At 54.0% G+C, this 16,732-nt stretch overlaps 4 protein-coding genes across 4 annotated transcripts; 2 read left to right on the top strand and 2 right to left on the bottom strand.

Annotated features, from left to right (window-relative positions):
• Window positions 1-1,954: 1,954 nt before the first annotated feature.
• Window positions 1,955-6,300, bottom strand: F5144DRAFT_654050 (uncharacterized protein; the record flags this gene model as incomplete). Its single annotated transcript, XM_066793086.1, has 4 exons — window positions 1,955-2,256; window positions 2,408-2,982; window positions 3,178-5,984; window positions 6,046-6,300. 4 exons carry the CDS (start codon window positions 6,298-6,300, stop codon window positions 1,955-1,957), a joined length of 3,939 nt encoding a protein of 1,312 aa, XP_066641481.1.
• Window positions 6,301-7,082: 782 nt separating this feature from the next.
• F5144DRAFT_494748 (uncharacterized protein) lies at window positions 7,083-8,328 on the bottom strand (the record flags this gene model as incomplete). The annotated part of the gene is made up of 7 exons (XM_066786052.1): window positions 7,083-7,216; window positions 7,266-7,335; window positions 7,385-7,495; window positions 7,580-7,699; window positions 7,777-8,004; window positions 8,134-8,187; window positions 8,254-8,328. 7 exons carry the CDS (start codon window positions 8,326-8,328, stop codon window positions 7,083-7,085), a joined length of 792 nt encoding a protein of 263 aa, XP_066641480.1.
• A 676-nt stretch (window positions 8,329-9,004) lies between these two features.
• F5144DRAFT_492219 (uncharacterized protein) lies at window positions 9,005-9,254 on the top strand (the record flags this gene model as incomplete). Its single annotated transcript, XM_066785906.1, has 2 exons — window positions 9,005-9,180; window positions 9,212-9,254. 2 exons carry the CDS (start codon window positions 9,005-9,007, stop codon window positions 9,252-9,254), a joined length of 219 nt encoding a protein of 72 aa, XP_066641479.1.
• A 229-nt stretch (window positions 9,255-9,483) lies between these two features.
• F5144DRAFT_493459 (uncharacterized protein) lies at window positions 9,484-10,212 on the top strand (the record flags this gene model as incomplete). Its single annotated transcript, XM_066785976.1, has 1 exon — window positions 9,484-10,212. The coding sequence occupies one exon, from the start codon at window positions 9,484-9,486 to the stop codon at window positions 10,210-10,212; it is 729 nt and encodes a 242-aa protein (XP_066641478.1).
• Window positions 10,213-16,732: the final 6,520 nt, after the last annotated feature.

Below are 16,732 nucleotides of genomic sequence, written 5' to 3'. Positions count from 1 at the left end.
CCTTAACGAGCAGAATGAGCACCTGCTCATTCCCTTGGCACGGCCCTTTATGAGCAACGGGACTGTTCCTTCATTGGCTGTGCGTTCGTACGCAATGATTGGACCGGGGTACTGCCAGCGTACCCCGCCGGCCGGCTGCATGCGGCCATAACCGTGACACGACGGCATACGGAAGGAGGGTTTTAGGGATGGTTGGGTGGCTGTGTATAGTTGTGAGTCTCATCCAATCATCCATGTGGCCGCCATGGAGGAATTGCCGACAGGGAGGGGTGAGAGCAAGGAGGAAACAGCGCTGAGCCAACTTGGTGAGGCCCAAGGCACGATGTGCCTTGTAGGGAAATTTGGTGGCCAAAGGCATTGTAAAAATGCCCTGAATTAGAGGCCCACGGTGTCGAGGAATGTGGCAGGAAGTCGGAAGAGTCAGAATGATGGATGTTGGGGCAGAATGATGGATGTTGGGGCGGGAGTTAACATGAGGAAGAAGACCAAGACACGCGATACATGTTCACATGCCTGACAACTAGAAGTCATATATAACACCCCACAGAGTCCACCTCCCTAACAGGTTACTCTCTGAGTCGTGAGGTCATTTGAGAATGGGGTTGTAGATGACGCTAGCAAAGACCTAACCCAGGCTCCACCAGCTCTGCTCACAGAAAAGAATTAGTGAGTTATAATTAGGCGGCGGTCGTCTGGGTTAGGTAAAGCTATCTCGTCTTCTTCATTTCGTTATTTATCTCTTTATTTACCTGCTTTTCCATCTCGTTACTTAGGTATTTGTTTATTTATCACCTGAAGTCGATAAACTGGAAACCCAGAGCGGTTCGTAGCACACGAGGTCCAGCAGCATGCGCCCAAGCATTACATTTACATGATCCAGCCGACAGTATCCTAAGACGACTAAATTCTCTGGGCAGCTGCTCTACCAACGGCTGCTCTGAACCTCCAGCTTGCTGTCTGTTATCCCCTCGCGAGGGAGTGGTTAAAATAGGGCCCTTTCTCAAACTGAAGGGTCTCTTGGCAATATCAGGGGCATTAACATAGGGCTGCTCTCGTTAACCGACCTAGGCTGTGGACAACATCGTATGTCCCATTGACGGTTCCTTTCGGGTTCAACTCCCTCCCCAGTACCTGATATGGGCGGATGCAAGGTGGCCGTGTGCTGGCTCGCGCTGGACCGGTAAAAGAACGAGTTGGATGAGCCAAGCCAGCGGGGTGAGTGGGAGTGAGCCAAGTGATGTGGCGGGCGGAGCAAGGGAGAGTCCCATTGCCCCACTAATGTCTTCCTTGTCAACGCACACAACATTCCACAACGCAACCATCTCGAGATATCAGTCGGAATTTGATCTTTCTGTGGTGTGCAGGCGATACACTCACTTCTACGGACAACTAGTTGCTCGTGGATTCCCAACAACCACCTAACCGTCGCATGCTGGCCTCCATGAGCCGTTGACTTACCGTTGGTTGACGGCTCCTTAGTCTAAACTGCTGAATATCATAAGCTAATATCACCCCGCTCGTTTTGTGTGACTGGTTTACTTAAATAAGCCGCTGAAACGCCATTGAGTCGTTCATGTAAATCAACCGCTTGTTGCGATTGAGCCGCTAGTTTTGCTGAGTCGTTTAAATGTTGACTGAGCCGTTATCGCAACGGCTTGTGAACTGTGAGCCGTTTGTTGTTGTGAGCCGCTCCGACGTTTAGCCGCTTATTCAATGTGTGCGGTTCGCGGTGTTGCCGACCCGGTTCGCTCGCATCGCGCCCCTCCACACCCGCCGGATCCACTCTGACCCACTCAAATACACGCTTATGCAGGGCTCAACTGGTCAATTCTGCTGGCACGCCAGGACATGCGACGCGCGCGACACGTCGCATATCCCGGGGAGCCAGCACACTCAAATGAGGTACTATTTTACATGCCCTGTCGTTCCTCGCGATCCATCCGTCCATTGCGCATCAAGTGAACTGCACGCGCCAGTTAACCCAGAGTAGCTCGGTATCCGCCTCCAGCTCAGTGTTCCCGATGCCTGTAAGCAGGCGGCGACCCGGACCAGTCGTGAAAGGTACCATATAAAGGCGATCGCGGCGTAGAGCAGGCAGGCCGATAAGTCGGTGTCGACAGTCCTCGAGCGAAGCCGCCATGGCAATGTTGGCACCAGACGCGGCCATCTTCAAGATCGGAAGTCCGGTCAGGGGCTCGGTGCTGCCGGTGTCGGCGAGTGGCGTGATGACTAAGAACACGAAGAACTGGCCAGAACCTGACAGGAATATTTGTTAGCGCTCTGGGCGTGGTTGGTCCGTTGTCTCGTCAAGCGCAGTTTGCTGATCGACAGAGTGGTGGCGGGACGCTTGTCGGATACCCCGCTCCACACGGGATGATGACGAGTCGATCAGAAGGTTCTGACTCACCATGCACTGCTTCGTGCGTCATGATATGCTCAAGTCTGCCGACGTTGCCGTCGCGGTACTTCACGAATTGGCCCCGCTGATAGACCAAGCGCTGGACACCTTTGGGTTTGGTGCTGATGGGTCCGTCTCCAAACGAAACCTTCTTCCACCACCTGATATGCCAGTTTGTCGTCACAATAATGTTCTTGTCATAGTCCACCCGGTATGCATCGCGAAGCATCCAAAGGAAGGTTGGCACCAATGCGCCCTCACGAACGGGAAAGCCCATATCCTGGTATACACGAGCCTTCACCAAGACCAATACACTTGCATTGGGATGCAGGTCGTCACCAACAATGATGTCCCAAATCGAAGAATCGTCGTCATCGTCCTGGAGACCTTCGCGCGGTAGCAATGATGAGAACAGAGAAGGGGCTGCCGATGCCAGATTCTTGATGTCGGTGGTGATATCGGGGTCGTCATAGCGAAAGCCGTCGAGTAGTGTCAGTCGAACCGTCTGCAGCATATTCTCGTACGCAAGGCAGTCCTTCTCGGGGTTACGATGGTTCATCGTGAGCACGATATTCTTCCAGAGCCTGTTCACGTATCAGCCCTGTCGCGACGAGAGTATGGGAGGTACTCCTTCCCATGGTACTTCTCCTTGGCGTGCGGGGGGTGGGTGTCGGAGACTCGAGCAAGGGTCGGTAACCCCGCATATAAAAGGACCGGAAAGGAGGTACTTCATCGACTGTGACCCACTATCAGACTTTTCAGGGGGCACTATCACTTACTTGTGTTTCAACTCGCCAGGGAGAACCATCATCAACGACACCAAGCCATATCGACGGAACACGTCGACATAGTGCAGGCCAACATGTACGTTGGGACGCTGCGCCCACTGTCGATATTTGCTGGCCTTCTGGGCGACGGTAAGCTGGCCGATGTTGATATCATCGTCGACAGCTTCCTCGTCCTCTTCGATGACCGGCTCGATAGTGTTGCCAGCTGCGGGACGAGGCGCGGAGGGGGCAACGGATCCGGCGCGGGATGATGCAAGTGAGCCATGACGCCGGGCAGCGGCAGCAGCGGCAGCAGCGGCAGCGCCAGTAGCAAGGTTAGTAGAGCGCGACGCAGCCTCGCATATCAATTGGAACATACGGCGGCTAATTCGGATCGTGTCCATGATAGTCGCAGGGTCGCGGTCGTTCGCATCGAGTTCAGGTGCTGATAGGATCTCGTTGGTCTTGACGATTGCCGCTAGCACCAGTGTCAGTACCTCGACAGCGCTCTTGTGCTCGACCTTGGATGCTATAGCCACATCAGTGTCGGTGGCTTGCCCGCGGGTGAGCTCGGTTTGCGAGAAAACACCCCGTACTGCCTGAACGAAAGGGCGCTTCAGATCTGCCTCCGTCAACCACAATAGCGAGATGATGGTCATCAGAACCGACCATCGCGCATGCTCCTGCAGACTGTAGTTGAGTACGTTATATGGGGACTGGATTCGGGCCCAACCAGGGGGGAAAGGCATCTGGCGGAGGATCTTCGAGTATGCGACGACGGCATCAGGCTTCAACGCAGCATCAATCAGGATCTGGTGAGTCATCTTCGTGATACCGTTGAACTCGGAATGTGCTGCGTCGCCGGGACGACCGCTGATGAGATCTAGTGCTGGCGCAACCTGTTGAACTGCAGGACGGTCAAGCGATATACCGTGCTTCGTCGAAAACGCCTGCTTGCGGTACTTCTGAGGCAGGTCGTCCATTGCACGACGTAGTCGGAGCATCTCGACATGGGCCCGTGTCTGGTCGAGTATGTTGAAGTCCAGTTTATCGCGCTTCTCGACAGGGATCCTACAGTTACGGCAGCCCAGGTTAGCCGCCACACTGAGACAACCCGAGTTATCCTGTTGCTGCGGCATATCGCCAGTGAAGGCGATGATCGGGGCACACAACAGGGTCTCCACACCATTGATGACAACGGTGATGCCCTGGTCGAGGGCCTTGAGTGGGGCGAGGGCCTTCATCACATCGTCGAAGTTGGCGCCATGCGGACCTAGGGTAACCGGCAGGACGTTGATCTGCCGTGTATGCTCGCTTCTCGGCATCGCTGCAATCTGCAGATAACAACCCATAATCGACTTCGTCATCGTGCGGTACAAGCCGAAGCCGTCATTGAAGTCCAAGCATGGGAGGGACCGAACTTGACCCTGTTCAGGGCCAATAGCGAACTTGTTGATGAGCACCTCTCGACCGAACTGTATAACCTCAAGCGCGCCGGGGACAGGTGGGACCAAGCAAGGTGGCATAAAAGCACACTGTTCCTTCATGAAGATGCGGCGGATGAGTGGCATGCCGATGCGCTCGCGTGGATCGTCGTCGAACTCCACCTGGCTACCAAATGCATAATCGAAACCGATATCGGTGCGACGACCGCGAATCTTGGCCGATGGAACGAGCTCCATCGGGCTATAGCTCAATACCCATTCGTTGTCTGTAACGTTGTCGCGTGCTGGGTTGGTCTTGATCTCGATCGCCTGGTTCGCAACGATATTCTTGATAACATGGCCACGGAGTACCCGCGCGATAACGAGTACAACGTCACCCTGCTGAGCCTGGTCGACGTTGTTGTTTGATGCGGCTATCAAACCGAGGTCTCGAGTGCTGTCGCGACGGTCGCGGTATACTGCCATAACTTGGCCGACGTGAGGCTTTGACGTGTCATCTGCACTGTGACAGTGCCTGCAGTCGCGGAATGTGCACTCGAAGTCGACGATGTCGCCGGGGAAGATCGGGTCCTTTGGGCTGGCTGGAAGCGGCGGATACCAGACAAAGACGCCGCTAGTGGTACGCACTGAACCAGCCCACTGCATGGAATGCCAGGCTTCGATAGGGCTATCGACGAGGTCGGCTAGACCATAGTGCATGCCCTTGGCCAGTTGCGAACCTTCGATACGGCTGAGGAAATCTACAGGGTTTAGGAAGAAGAGGTCGTGTGTAGGGTTCTCACCCGTCGTCATGGCGGTCACCTGGCGTGACGAGGAGAGCTTCTTGGGGTTGAGTGGCAGGTCCTTGACGGTTCTCATATCGATGTGCGGCAACGATTCGCGGACGTGACGCTTGAGCGTATCGAGACTGTCGGGTAGCCGGTTAACTTTGTCGGCGTCACGACCGAGCAATTTGAAGAGCTCTAGCTGTGTGGCATACTGCTTTCGTGACACGCCATTCACGATGCAGTAGAGGCCCCAGCCAAGGGCGAAGTCAGACAGTCCATGGATCTTGCGGGGTTGCTTGATCGACTCCGACGCCGCGAAAGGATCCGTCATATCCTCGCCATACTGGTGATACGCCTGCCAAGGCGTAGCAACGGCGATCTCGTCGGCAACATCCTCGGCATCTGTGGCATCGGCCTCGTCGTCCTGATCCTCGACGGTATCAGCAATGTATTGGTACTCGGCCAATGCCCGTAACTCCGACTGCAGTGGCGCATCGTCGGCAACCTGGTATTCGCCAGTGTCGGGGTCGGGGTCGGGATAAACGACGTGGTCTTCTTCGATTGCAGCATCGACTAGCGCATGGGCAAGTTCGTTCTCGTCAAAGTCCTGGGAAAAGTGTGTCAGTAAGTTCTGGGTCATCAGGGCGAAAGGTACTGAGTAAACTTACGGTTACAGCCTGCGGTTCCCAATCGTCGCCGAAGTCGCTACCTTGGTCGAAATCTCCGGAACCGGAGGGAATATCGGCGAACACAGCATCGTCGTCTACCTCTACCGGGTCTGCGTGACGCGGTCGCTGGGATGGGGTATCGTTACCGGGTTGGTTGGGCGATTCAGACCTCTCTCGCTGTCGCTTGTCGACCCGCCTCTGTAAACGGCGCCGAATGATCGCCAGTTTGGTTCGGTATTGGAGTGCGCGGGGCATCGTGACTGTCGCCAAGCTCGGCACGGCGATGTGAGATGCGATCCGTCTCTCGATGGGCAGGTTTTGATACCCGTTGGTGTCCACGCAGTGACTACGACCACGACTGGAGGGATGTTGAAGTGGGCGAGACCGCAAGAGAGTGGGAGAGGAAATTGTTCGGTATAGTGGGGTTGAGTGGGATATCGCTGGCTGTGCCGGAAAACTTGCAGTAAGGAGTCTGGATGGAAGGAGCCCATCACCACAAAGAGCATTGACAATGCAAGGGTCCAACGCTAACGCCAATACAGCAACTTTCCCCGCAAGTTTTGTTACTATGCGACATCGCGAGTCCCCCGGCTCACGAGCATGGAGCGACCCCTGAACCCGCCCCTGAACAGCTTCTGACTCGGGTCAAGGACAGCTCACACGGTTATTTACGGGCAGTCAGCTGTCACAAATGCTTTGCCTTGAATGTATCATAGATGTATGTCAAAGATCGTTAAAAATTGGTATCAAGCTAAAAGAATAAACCCCCCTACCCCTACCCCAACAGCAAAAACAACTCAGAGGTCAACCGCTGGCGGCTCCTCCAGGATCTCAAAACGCTCTAGGAATGTATTAGCCGGTACTTAGATACTATTAAAAAGTAAGACTTACCCAAGTTGGCCTGTGTCTTGGCCGCCTTCTTCTTGTGTTTCTTTTGGCGGCGTTGCCGCTCAAAGACCTCCTTGAAGTGGGCCTTTGTCAAGTCCTTATATTCTATAACCAGTTAGCTACCTTACTAATTGAATAGCAGATGGACACTACTTACGCCGCTTCTTGGTCATATCATCATAGAACTCAAGGAGTTCTTGACGACGGGCAAGGGCGAGATCCTCATCCTTCGCTTTAACACGAAGGTACACCGCCACCTCCACCGCCAGACCCTGGAACATTGCTATATCAGGTTAGTCTCCATCAGGTAATACTACTAAATAGCTACTTACTACGCATATAGTACTGGCCAAGAACATGGGAGCCGTCGTAATCGACGCGGCCAACCATATACGTCCATACCTAAATACAAAATTAGTAGTGAAACTAATAACTTAGTAGTTTTACTTACCTTGGTCCAGTTCTCTGATGACCAGGCCGCATGGGCCAGGGGCGTCAGGACCTGGCGGGAGACATCGACTCTGGTGTCGAGCAGGAGAGTATACTCAGGCTGCTGAGCATGCTTTTTAAGTAGTGTCTAGCCCCACGTTAGTAACTATCTACCTCAATACTACATACTAACTTAACTAGATGAGTAAACACTTACCTCCATGTTGTGAATGACCCGAAACTTGCAGTTCTTCTGGTCGTCCAAGAAATGTTGGCGGGCATTCGCCCACTCCAGCCCATGGGGGTCCACAGACTCCCCATATATAGACTTGATATACTATTAATTCACAGTTAGCAGCTACATCACAACTAACAAACAGTAACTGAAATCTACATCGAGACAGCAAGACATACTTCCTCATCCTTCTCGGGCCGGCGGGTGTGGTATAAAAAGATTTGCCAGAGGCTGACGCTCGTGAGCTTACGCCCACGAGCGTCATCCTCGGCAACCTCGGCGGCGGCAGCCTCGTCATCGTCATCACCATCGTCGTCGGCGTTGGATAAGCGGGGAGGGGCAGGGCGCTTGCGTACCCGTCGGACATCCATCGAGCTCTTCGACGCTAAGATCCTCTCGCGCTCGGTCTACCCCAAAGTGTCAGTATATTCCTGTGGTGAAATGGGTTGGTAACAGCAGCAGGGGAGCATACGCGGGCGTCGGCCAAGGGTTCGGGCTGGCCTGGCTGCTGTGAGGGCTATATTGTCAGCTCATACCGAGACACACGCTGAATATGATGGGACAATGTGTACGGTGTTTGGGATAATCTGCTATTAGCATGGTTAGTACAGCTGATGCTGCCAACGTGACAAACGGTTCAAATAAGGGGCACATACCGTTTCATTACGCAGGGTAGGGTCGAGGAGCGACGGGCCCAAACCGTCGGCACCATCACCAAAGAAGTTGGCCATATTGTACTATCTACTATGTCAGTTACTGTCGTTCTTCCTTGGAGGCCCTGCAAACCGCTAACTACAGGAACAGACTCGAGAGTGACACTTACCAGAACGCCGAGGGCAAGGGAGCTCGAATGTAGCAAGAAGACTTAACGGCATGTTAGTTTCTATATGACACCGCACTAGAGTGGCGCACATACAAGAGAGAAGCCAGGCGGGGGGGCGCAATTCGAGAATAAATCAACTAACTCATATTACAGGTCAGCACTCAGGGACTCAGCCAATTCAGGGGTTCAAAGGTTCTCTGCCAGCCAGCCGTAACTCAGGCTGCACTGCATGCAGCCAGGCACTTGCATATCCCGCAAACAGTGTATCTGATCCGGCGTGGTTCTGGGTTATGACTCGGGATGCATCGCCGGATACCATTATGGTACCGAGGAGCATATTCAGGGGCTGCATGTCAGCCTATCGGACTGCCAGTGCCCGGCGTGCGACTAGCACCCCATCGACGCAACGCTGCGACGGCTAAAAGGGGTAAATGGATGGTATCAGGGGCAACCGCCGTCAACCGCCACGACTTCGCAGTCTACAACGGCATTAGCGACTCGGAGAGGGGGGCATCACTTACCACACAACAGTCAATTCGACGCACCGAAAGTAAGAAGGAGTTGCCGCCACGCCGATCCCCGTCATGGATAGACGCCAAGGCCGTCCCCCACCGGCTTACCTTATCGCAACCGCTTATAGCAAGAGCGGCTCACGACTCAAACCGATCACTGTCGGCTCAGAGCTCGGAGCCGCTCATGGAGACAAGCGGCTCATGGCTCATAAGTCGGTAACTGCTGGCTCAATTGTCACAAGCCACTTGTCAAAAAACGCGGCTCACACCCATATACAGCTTGATACCAATGAGCTGGACATTGATGGTTAGTTTACAATAAGTGGTACGATAATGGCTTAACGCAGAGAGCGGCTGTGTCTTTGGGAAACGTTTTATATACGAGCGGTTGGTTGACGGCTCGTCTACTAAGCTGTTCAAATATAGAAACGTTTGCAACTATAAGTAGCTTAAATGAACTAAGCTGACTTTCAACGGCTCACTCTGAGCGAGCGATTACTTTACGGCTCGCAAGCACCCTACATACTCCCCTAAGCATGGACCCACCCCAGATGCGCGAGGAATGGACGGCGTGGCATGCTCGTCTGGGAAACCTGTGTCGCTCCCTCCGCGACACGGACTTTCACGAATGGGGTTTTGTCATCTGCCGCGGCGTGTACGGCGACGACGATGCGTGGATCTCGTTTGTCCAGTGCTTCCGAGACAACGTGCACCTGGACTTGGCACGCGGCATCCGACGACACGGCAGCGTGGAGCGCGGGGCAATGCTCGAACAGTATGCGCAATGGACCGTCATCGAGGACAGCGCGACGCTGGACGGGGCATCGAGGGACGACATCCGACAACGCTTTCTGACCTGGCGAGAGGGCCGCATCGTCAGGCGGCCAGTCGCAGCCAACCCCTTCCCGATACCCGGCGACGCCGAGCCCATCACTGTCCTGCCGCGCTTCACCTACTGCCTCTATGTCGACTACGACTGCCTCGCCACGCTCGGTCCTCATCTTGCGGGGAAGCCCAGCGATATCTCCCAGCCACATCTGCCTCCTCCCCTGCTCGTCGTTATTTTGATAGACGGCGATTACGTGACCCAGCAAGACGCCCAGGGGCCTTTCCCGCCCATCGACGGCTCCACCGTTCGATATGTAGGTTGGGAGTATTTCGACACGCGACACATCTGTGCCCTTTACAATGATCTACACATTTCTACCCTCGACGTTGACGACTACCACAGACCCCCGGCGATATCGCCGGGGGGGTCTCGATCGATGCCAGTTGTGTAGATGGTGGTATTCAGCACCTGTTACCGTCTCATCGGGCACACGATATAGCGCCCCCAGATACGAACAATCTCTGTTACAATTGACTACCTCAACCTAAGCTAGTCTCCTGGTAGAAATTGAATACACCGTGCATGCTTGGGGCAGCCTTCTGTCTCTCGTGTTTGGTGTCTATCTCAGCTTAATTGTCATGAATGACCATAAGGGCGGCCAGGGAGGCTGCAGTCGGAGGTGCGGGACGCACCGACAGCCAATCGCTTAAGGAACCAATCATAGTAGCGTCACGATTATCACGGGTGAAGAAGGTGATAATCACCAGGGTCACTAGTGATCGGACGACTTTCCAGGTCTGATACAATGGTTACGATTGTTACGGCGGCACGCCCTACTTGAGAAGGAGATTGACATAATTTTGTCCCCTATCCTAACCGAGATCTAAAACGACTTCTTTTATTTTGCGACATCCGGTGGAAGATTTTGTCTTTTCCAGATGCCTGGTGCGGCGCGCGGTGGTTCAAACGTCATCGACGTCATGAGAGGCGATTCCGGAACTCCAGGAGCGGGACAACGCCGCCCCCAGCGAAAGAAGGTGAAGACGAGAAGGGCGATAGAGTCAAAGCTACAAGAAGATATGGACTGGGAAGAGGAATGCAACATTGAGAAAATGCCGAGAAATCACAAGAATCGCACCATCCGGGTTGCAGCAGCCGATGAGGCGAGGGACGAGACCCGAGAATCAGAACAAACCGTGGATCATGACTTTAACAACAAATTGAACATCATGAAAGCTGAAATTCAGACGGAATTCAAAAAACTTAAGGACCATATGGCAGAGGAGATCGCCAAAATGACGGCCCAGCTGACTCAAGAGCTGGCACAGGCGCGAGAGGAGCTCACTCAAGCCCGCAGTGAGCTCGAGCACACCAAGATACAGCTACACACCATGACTAGAGCTCAGGAGACCCCATCGTGTCGACCGACGTATGCAGACATCGCCCGACGGACCCCTCTGGTCAGCATTCCCACCCCGCCGACCTCCACCGGTCGGCCGGCGACACCGGAACCAGCGTTCTGCACAGTGGACATGTCAAGGGTTCCGGAGGATCATGCCAGTGAAGCTACACCAGTAGCGCTTCGCAAGCTCATTGAGCATGAGATGCGTGCGCCTGGCGACCAACCCAGCTGGCGCTGTGTTGCCGTCACAAGAGATAGAGGAAGCACCAATTGTCTTAGGGTCATCAGTAGGAACGAAGGGGAATTGAAGAAGATCAAAGACATCGTCGAAGCAAAGAAAACGCCGGGTGCGAGAGTCCTTCGAGATCAGCTGTACCCGATCAAAGTCGACAATGTCAACCGTATGGCTGTCCTCGACCGTGAGAGCAAGGTCCTTCCTGGGACCGCGGAAGTCCTGGGCCAGGAAAACGACGTGCAGATTGCCAAGATAGCTTGGCTGAGTCGAAAGGACACTGCAAAAGCGTATGGATCCATGGTAGTGTATGTCACGAAACTCGGCGACGCCAAGAGACTCCTCAATGAAGGCTTCTTCTACGCCGGAGGAGAATCAGGGTATACGGGGGTGTTCGAACGTCGGATGCGGCCGGACCAGTGCTACAACTGCCAGCAGATCGGCCACAAAGCGTTCCAGTGCAGAAACCGTCAAGTGTGCGCCAAGTGCGGCAAGGACGGTCACCACCATCGCAGCTGCAGCGAAGTGGTTGCCAAATGCATCCTATGCGGCGGCCCACATGAATCATTTAGCAGAAGTTGCCAGAGGCTCTACCCATCTCGTCATGAGTAGAACACTCCGCCTAATCCAGCTTAATGTGAGAAAGCAAGGTGTGGTGCACGAAAGCTTGATGAACGACAAGGACATTCAGAACGCAACAGTCTTGGCCATCCAGGAGCCTCAAGCACATAGGATTCATGGCCGACTCTTCACAACCCCCATGGGACATCACAAGTGGATCAAGATGGTTCCCTCGACTTGGAGGGAAGGCAGATGGGCAGTTCGAAGCATGCTTTGGGTGAACAAGGACGTGGAGGCGGAACAGGTACCGATAGGGTCACCGGACATGACAGCAGCAATCTTAAGGCTCCCCGGTCGGCGAGTCTTGGTAGCATCGGTCTACATACCAAACCAGGACCCTCAAGCTCTACGGGAGACGTGCGACAATTTATGCAACACAATCATGGATGCAAGACGAGACGCGGGCACGACGGTAGACGTGGTAATTGCCGGAGACTTCAACCGGCACGACCAGCTGTGGGGAGGAGACGATGTATCTGTGGAAATACAAGGAGAGGCAGATCGTATCATCGACCTGATGAACGAGTTCGCCCTTCGCAGTCTGCTTCGACGGGGCACAAAGACATGGCATGTCGGGGATTACAACGCGACCATCGACCTGGTCCTGGCGTCTGCCGAGCTGGCGGAAACAACAGTCAAGTGTGCGATCCACAGGACGGAACACGGATCGGATCACCGTGCGATTGAGACGGTCTTTGACACCTTGGTCCCAGTACCAAAGGAACGGGACCGGCTTCTGCTCAAGAATGCACCTTGGAAGGAAATCAAAACCGGGATTGCGAGGGCACTAGACGCCACCCCTTCGGGAGGCACTGTACAGCAGCAGACAGACCGACTAATGTCGGCGGTCTTGGAGACGGTCCAAACCCTGACACCGAAAGCGAAACCATCGCCATACGCCAAGCGGTGGTGGACAACCGACCTTACACAACTGCGTCGCATTTACACATACTGGAGGAACCGTGCTCGGACCGAACGACGAGCCGGGCGACCCTTGGTGGACTTGGAGGAAATGGCGAAAGCGGCTGCGAAACAGTACCACGACGCTATCCGGCAACAGAAGAAGAAACACTGGGACGACTTTCTTGAAGACAATAGCAATATCTGGAAGGCTGCCAAATACCTAAAGTCTAGCGACGACATAGCGTTCGGGAAGGTGCCACAGCTCGTCAGAGCAGACGGAACAGCCACGGCCGACCACAGAGAACAGGAAGAAGAACTCCTAACCACCTTCTTTCCTCCCCTTCCAGAGAGGATTGAAGATGAAGGTGCTAGACCGCAGCGAGCTCCCGTAGCAATGCCGCCGATCACCATGGAAGAGGTAGAGCGACAACTATTCGCAGCCAAATCTTGGAAAGCACCTGGGGAGGACGGCTTACCGGCGATAGTCTGGAAGCAGACTTGGCCAGTGGTCAAGCACCGTGTTCTCGCACTATTTCGAGCATCTCTGGAGCATAGCACACTGCCCAGTCAATGGCGACACGCCAAGATCATACCGCTTAAGAAGCCCGGCAAGGACGACTACAGTGTTGCCAAAGCCTGGAGACCGATCTCACTTCTAGCAACGCTCGGCAAGCTGCTGGAGTCGGTCGTCGCCGAAAGGATCTCACATGCGGTTGAGACATATGGGCTCCTCCCGACCAACCACTTCGGAGCGCGCAAGCAACGATCGGCGGAGCAAGCGCTCATACTCCTCCAGGAACAGATTTACACCGCCTGGAGAGGTCGAAAGGTAGCAAGTCTGATCAGCTTTGACGTGAAAGGGGCCTACAATGGGGTCTGCAAGGAAAGACTTCTTCAGCGGATGAAGGCACGAGGCATCCCAGACGAGCTGCTTCAATGGACAAACGCCTTCTGCTCGGAGCGCACAGCCACAATTCAAGTCAATGGATATACATCCGAGGTTCAAAGCCTACCTCAGGCTGGTCTACCTCAAGGCTCTCCCCTATCTCCGATCTTATTCCTCTTCTTCAACGCGGACCTGGTACAACGACGAATCGACAGCCGCGGTGGTGCGATAGCCTTCGTGGATGACTTTACAGCGTGGATCACGGGACCTACGGCGCAGAGCAACCGAGAAGGCATAGAAACCATCATCAGGGACGCCCTAGACTGGGAGACAAGGAGTGGTGCGACCTTCAATGTCCAGAAGACAGCAATCATACACTTCACTCGCAAAATCTATAAGACCGACGCACAACCATTCACGATCAAGGGGCAGATTGTCAAGCCTCAAGACCATGTCAAGGTCCTTGGCGTGCTCATGGACACAAAACTAAAGTACAAAGAACACATTTGGAGGGCTGCGTCCAAAGGCTTGGAAGCAGCGATGGAACTGAAACGCCTCCGAGGTCTATCCCCATCAACGGCGCGGCAGCTGTTTACATGCACAGTTGCCCCCGTGGTAGACTACGCCTCCAATGTGTGGATGCACGCATGCAAGAATAAACTCGCAGGACCCATCAACAGGATCCAGAGAATGGCGGCGCAAGCGATCGTGGGGACCTTCCTCACAGTGGCAACGAGCGTAGCGGAAGCAGAAGCTCACATTGCCAGCGCACAAGATCGGTTCTGGAGACGGGCCATCAAACTATGGACCGATATTCACACCCTGCCATACACCAACCCATTACGCAGAAACACGTCTCAAATGCGAAAGTTCAGGAAAAGCCACCGCTCGCCACTCTACCAGGTGGCAGACGCACTCAAAGACATCGCAATGGACGAGCTGGAAACCATTAACCCGTTCACATTGACACCTTGGGAGAACCGTGTACAAACTGTCACCAACGAGCCGACGACAACACGCCGGAATGCCGACTACGATATTATATGCATCGCCGTAAGCAGCTCGGCGCGAAACGCCCTGGTGGGAGTTGGCGGAGCTGCGACGCTGCCGGCATCTGTATACGGCACCCCAAAACTTGGGACCTTCTCCTCTACGCTTGGCTCGAGGTCGGAACAAAATCCATACTCTGGGGAACTTGCGGCCATCGAACGAGCGTTAGGCACACTGCCAACGGTTAGATCTAGCCGCATCGAGCTCTCAACACGCAACAAAGCGGCTGTTCTCGCGATCCGACACGCTCGACGACAGTCTGGGCAACGGCACATCTGCCATATATACCAATCAATCAGAGAACTACGCAGGAACGGAAACACAGTATCAATACGATGGTTCCCTGCGAGAGAAGAAAACAAGCTTTGGGAAATCGCCAAGGGGAACGCCAAACATGCCACTCGACAGGGCGCCGCTCCAGAAGTACAAATGCCCAGGATGCGGTCGACAACCCTCAACGTAGCACGGTCCAAGAGAGGCAGCAGCAATCACCTGCCAGACAAAGTCGGAGCTCATTCCAAGCGAGTCGACGCAGCACTACCAGGGAAACACACCCAACTGCTGTACGATCATCTATCTCACAAGGAGGCTGCCAAACTTGCCCAGCTCAGAACAGGCATGGCAAGGCTCAACGGTTACCTCCACCGAATCGGAGCAGCACCGTCAGACCAGTGCGCATGTGGACAAGCAAAAGAGACAGTGGACCACTTCCTATTCCGATGCACAAAATGGACAGCGTACCGAAGAAAGATGCTCGAATGTACAGACACTCAGAGAAGCAATATTTCCTTCTATCTAGGAGGGAAATCGCCGTCGGACAAGAACGACTGGACTCCTGACATGGCAGCCGTTCGCGCAACCATACGGTTCGCAATGGCGACGGGCCGACTCGACACGAACGAACCACAGGCCGACTAAATCACCTAACCCACCACACCCGACAACACCGACCCCCTCACCTCGTGACACAAATAGCAGGCACCGCTTCAGCCGCCGAAGATAGGACGTTGAACACTTGGAGAATCGCCTTCAAGCCAGCCTACTAACAGCCCTACTAAACCCACGAGAATCCGCAGAGAAATGGTAACTGTCGAAATATGAACTAGAATGAACTTTACGGGCTTCAAAGAGATTAGGACATATCTTGGGAAATGTATCGTCAGATTGTAATAGTTGCCCTTTCGGTTGACCCGCCGGGCGTTAATAAACTACCTACCTACCTACCACTAGTGATCGAGGTGATAACCTAGGCGTTATCACCAGTATCACCAGTGACACGGGTGATAGTAGATAGTATATAGTCACTCATTCTGGAGGGCTCTGGGAGTTCTCCAGTTAGCAATCACAACTACAGTTCGCTACAAGCTCGCAAGCCTACTGTTGAGACAAGACTATTGTTGTGCACCTTTTGGCTGCACCGAACCTAAGCATCCTCGAGAGATTACCTTCAACGAAGCTGAACCCTAACAGGATAGGATCCTGGAGTAGGTTCGTCACATTAATCGTGCCATTTAGGGGGCTAATTGCAAACGTTCCTCCCTTCCTTGCGGCAAGCTGACTCCCCACCCTACCTCGGTACCGACTCCGCCGGACCGCGAGCTTCGTAAGGATTTCTGTGCCCTGACGAAGGGCTTCGGTTCTAGGGCGGTAGACCACGGTAGAGGGCAGGCCGTTCGGTAACCGCACGTGTATCACAACTACTTCAGAAGAACGAACCTTCTTGGAACAAAGATTCCGCACGGACCACTGGGATAAAGTGTTTTTAGTTCACTCAGATGGGTTTGGGGTTACTACCTAGGTAGATAATTCCGTTAAGAACCAAAAAAGTATAGGACATTTTGCGCTCGTTTTGAAGTTCTAGTTGTTGGAAAAGAGAG

This window comes from Chaetomium tenue, assembly GCF_020726465.1.
Source record: "Chaetomium tenue strain MPI-SDFR-AT-0079 chromosome Unknown F5144scaffold_5, whole genome shotgun sequence".
Classification (NCBI taxonomy): Eukaryota; Fungi; Ascomycota; class Sordariomycetes; order Sordariales; family Chaetomiaceae; genus Chaetomium; species Chaetomium tenue.
This window is presented reverse-complemented; position numbering and strand designations above follow the sequence as displayed.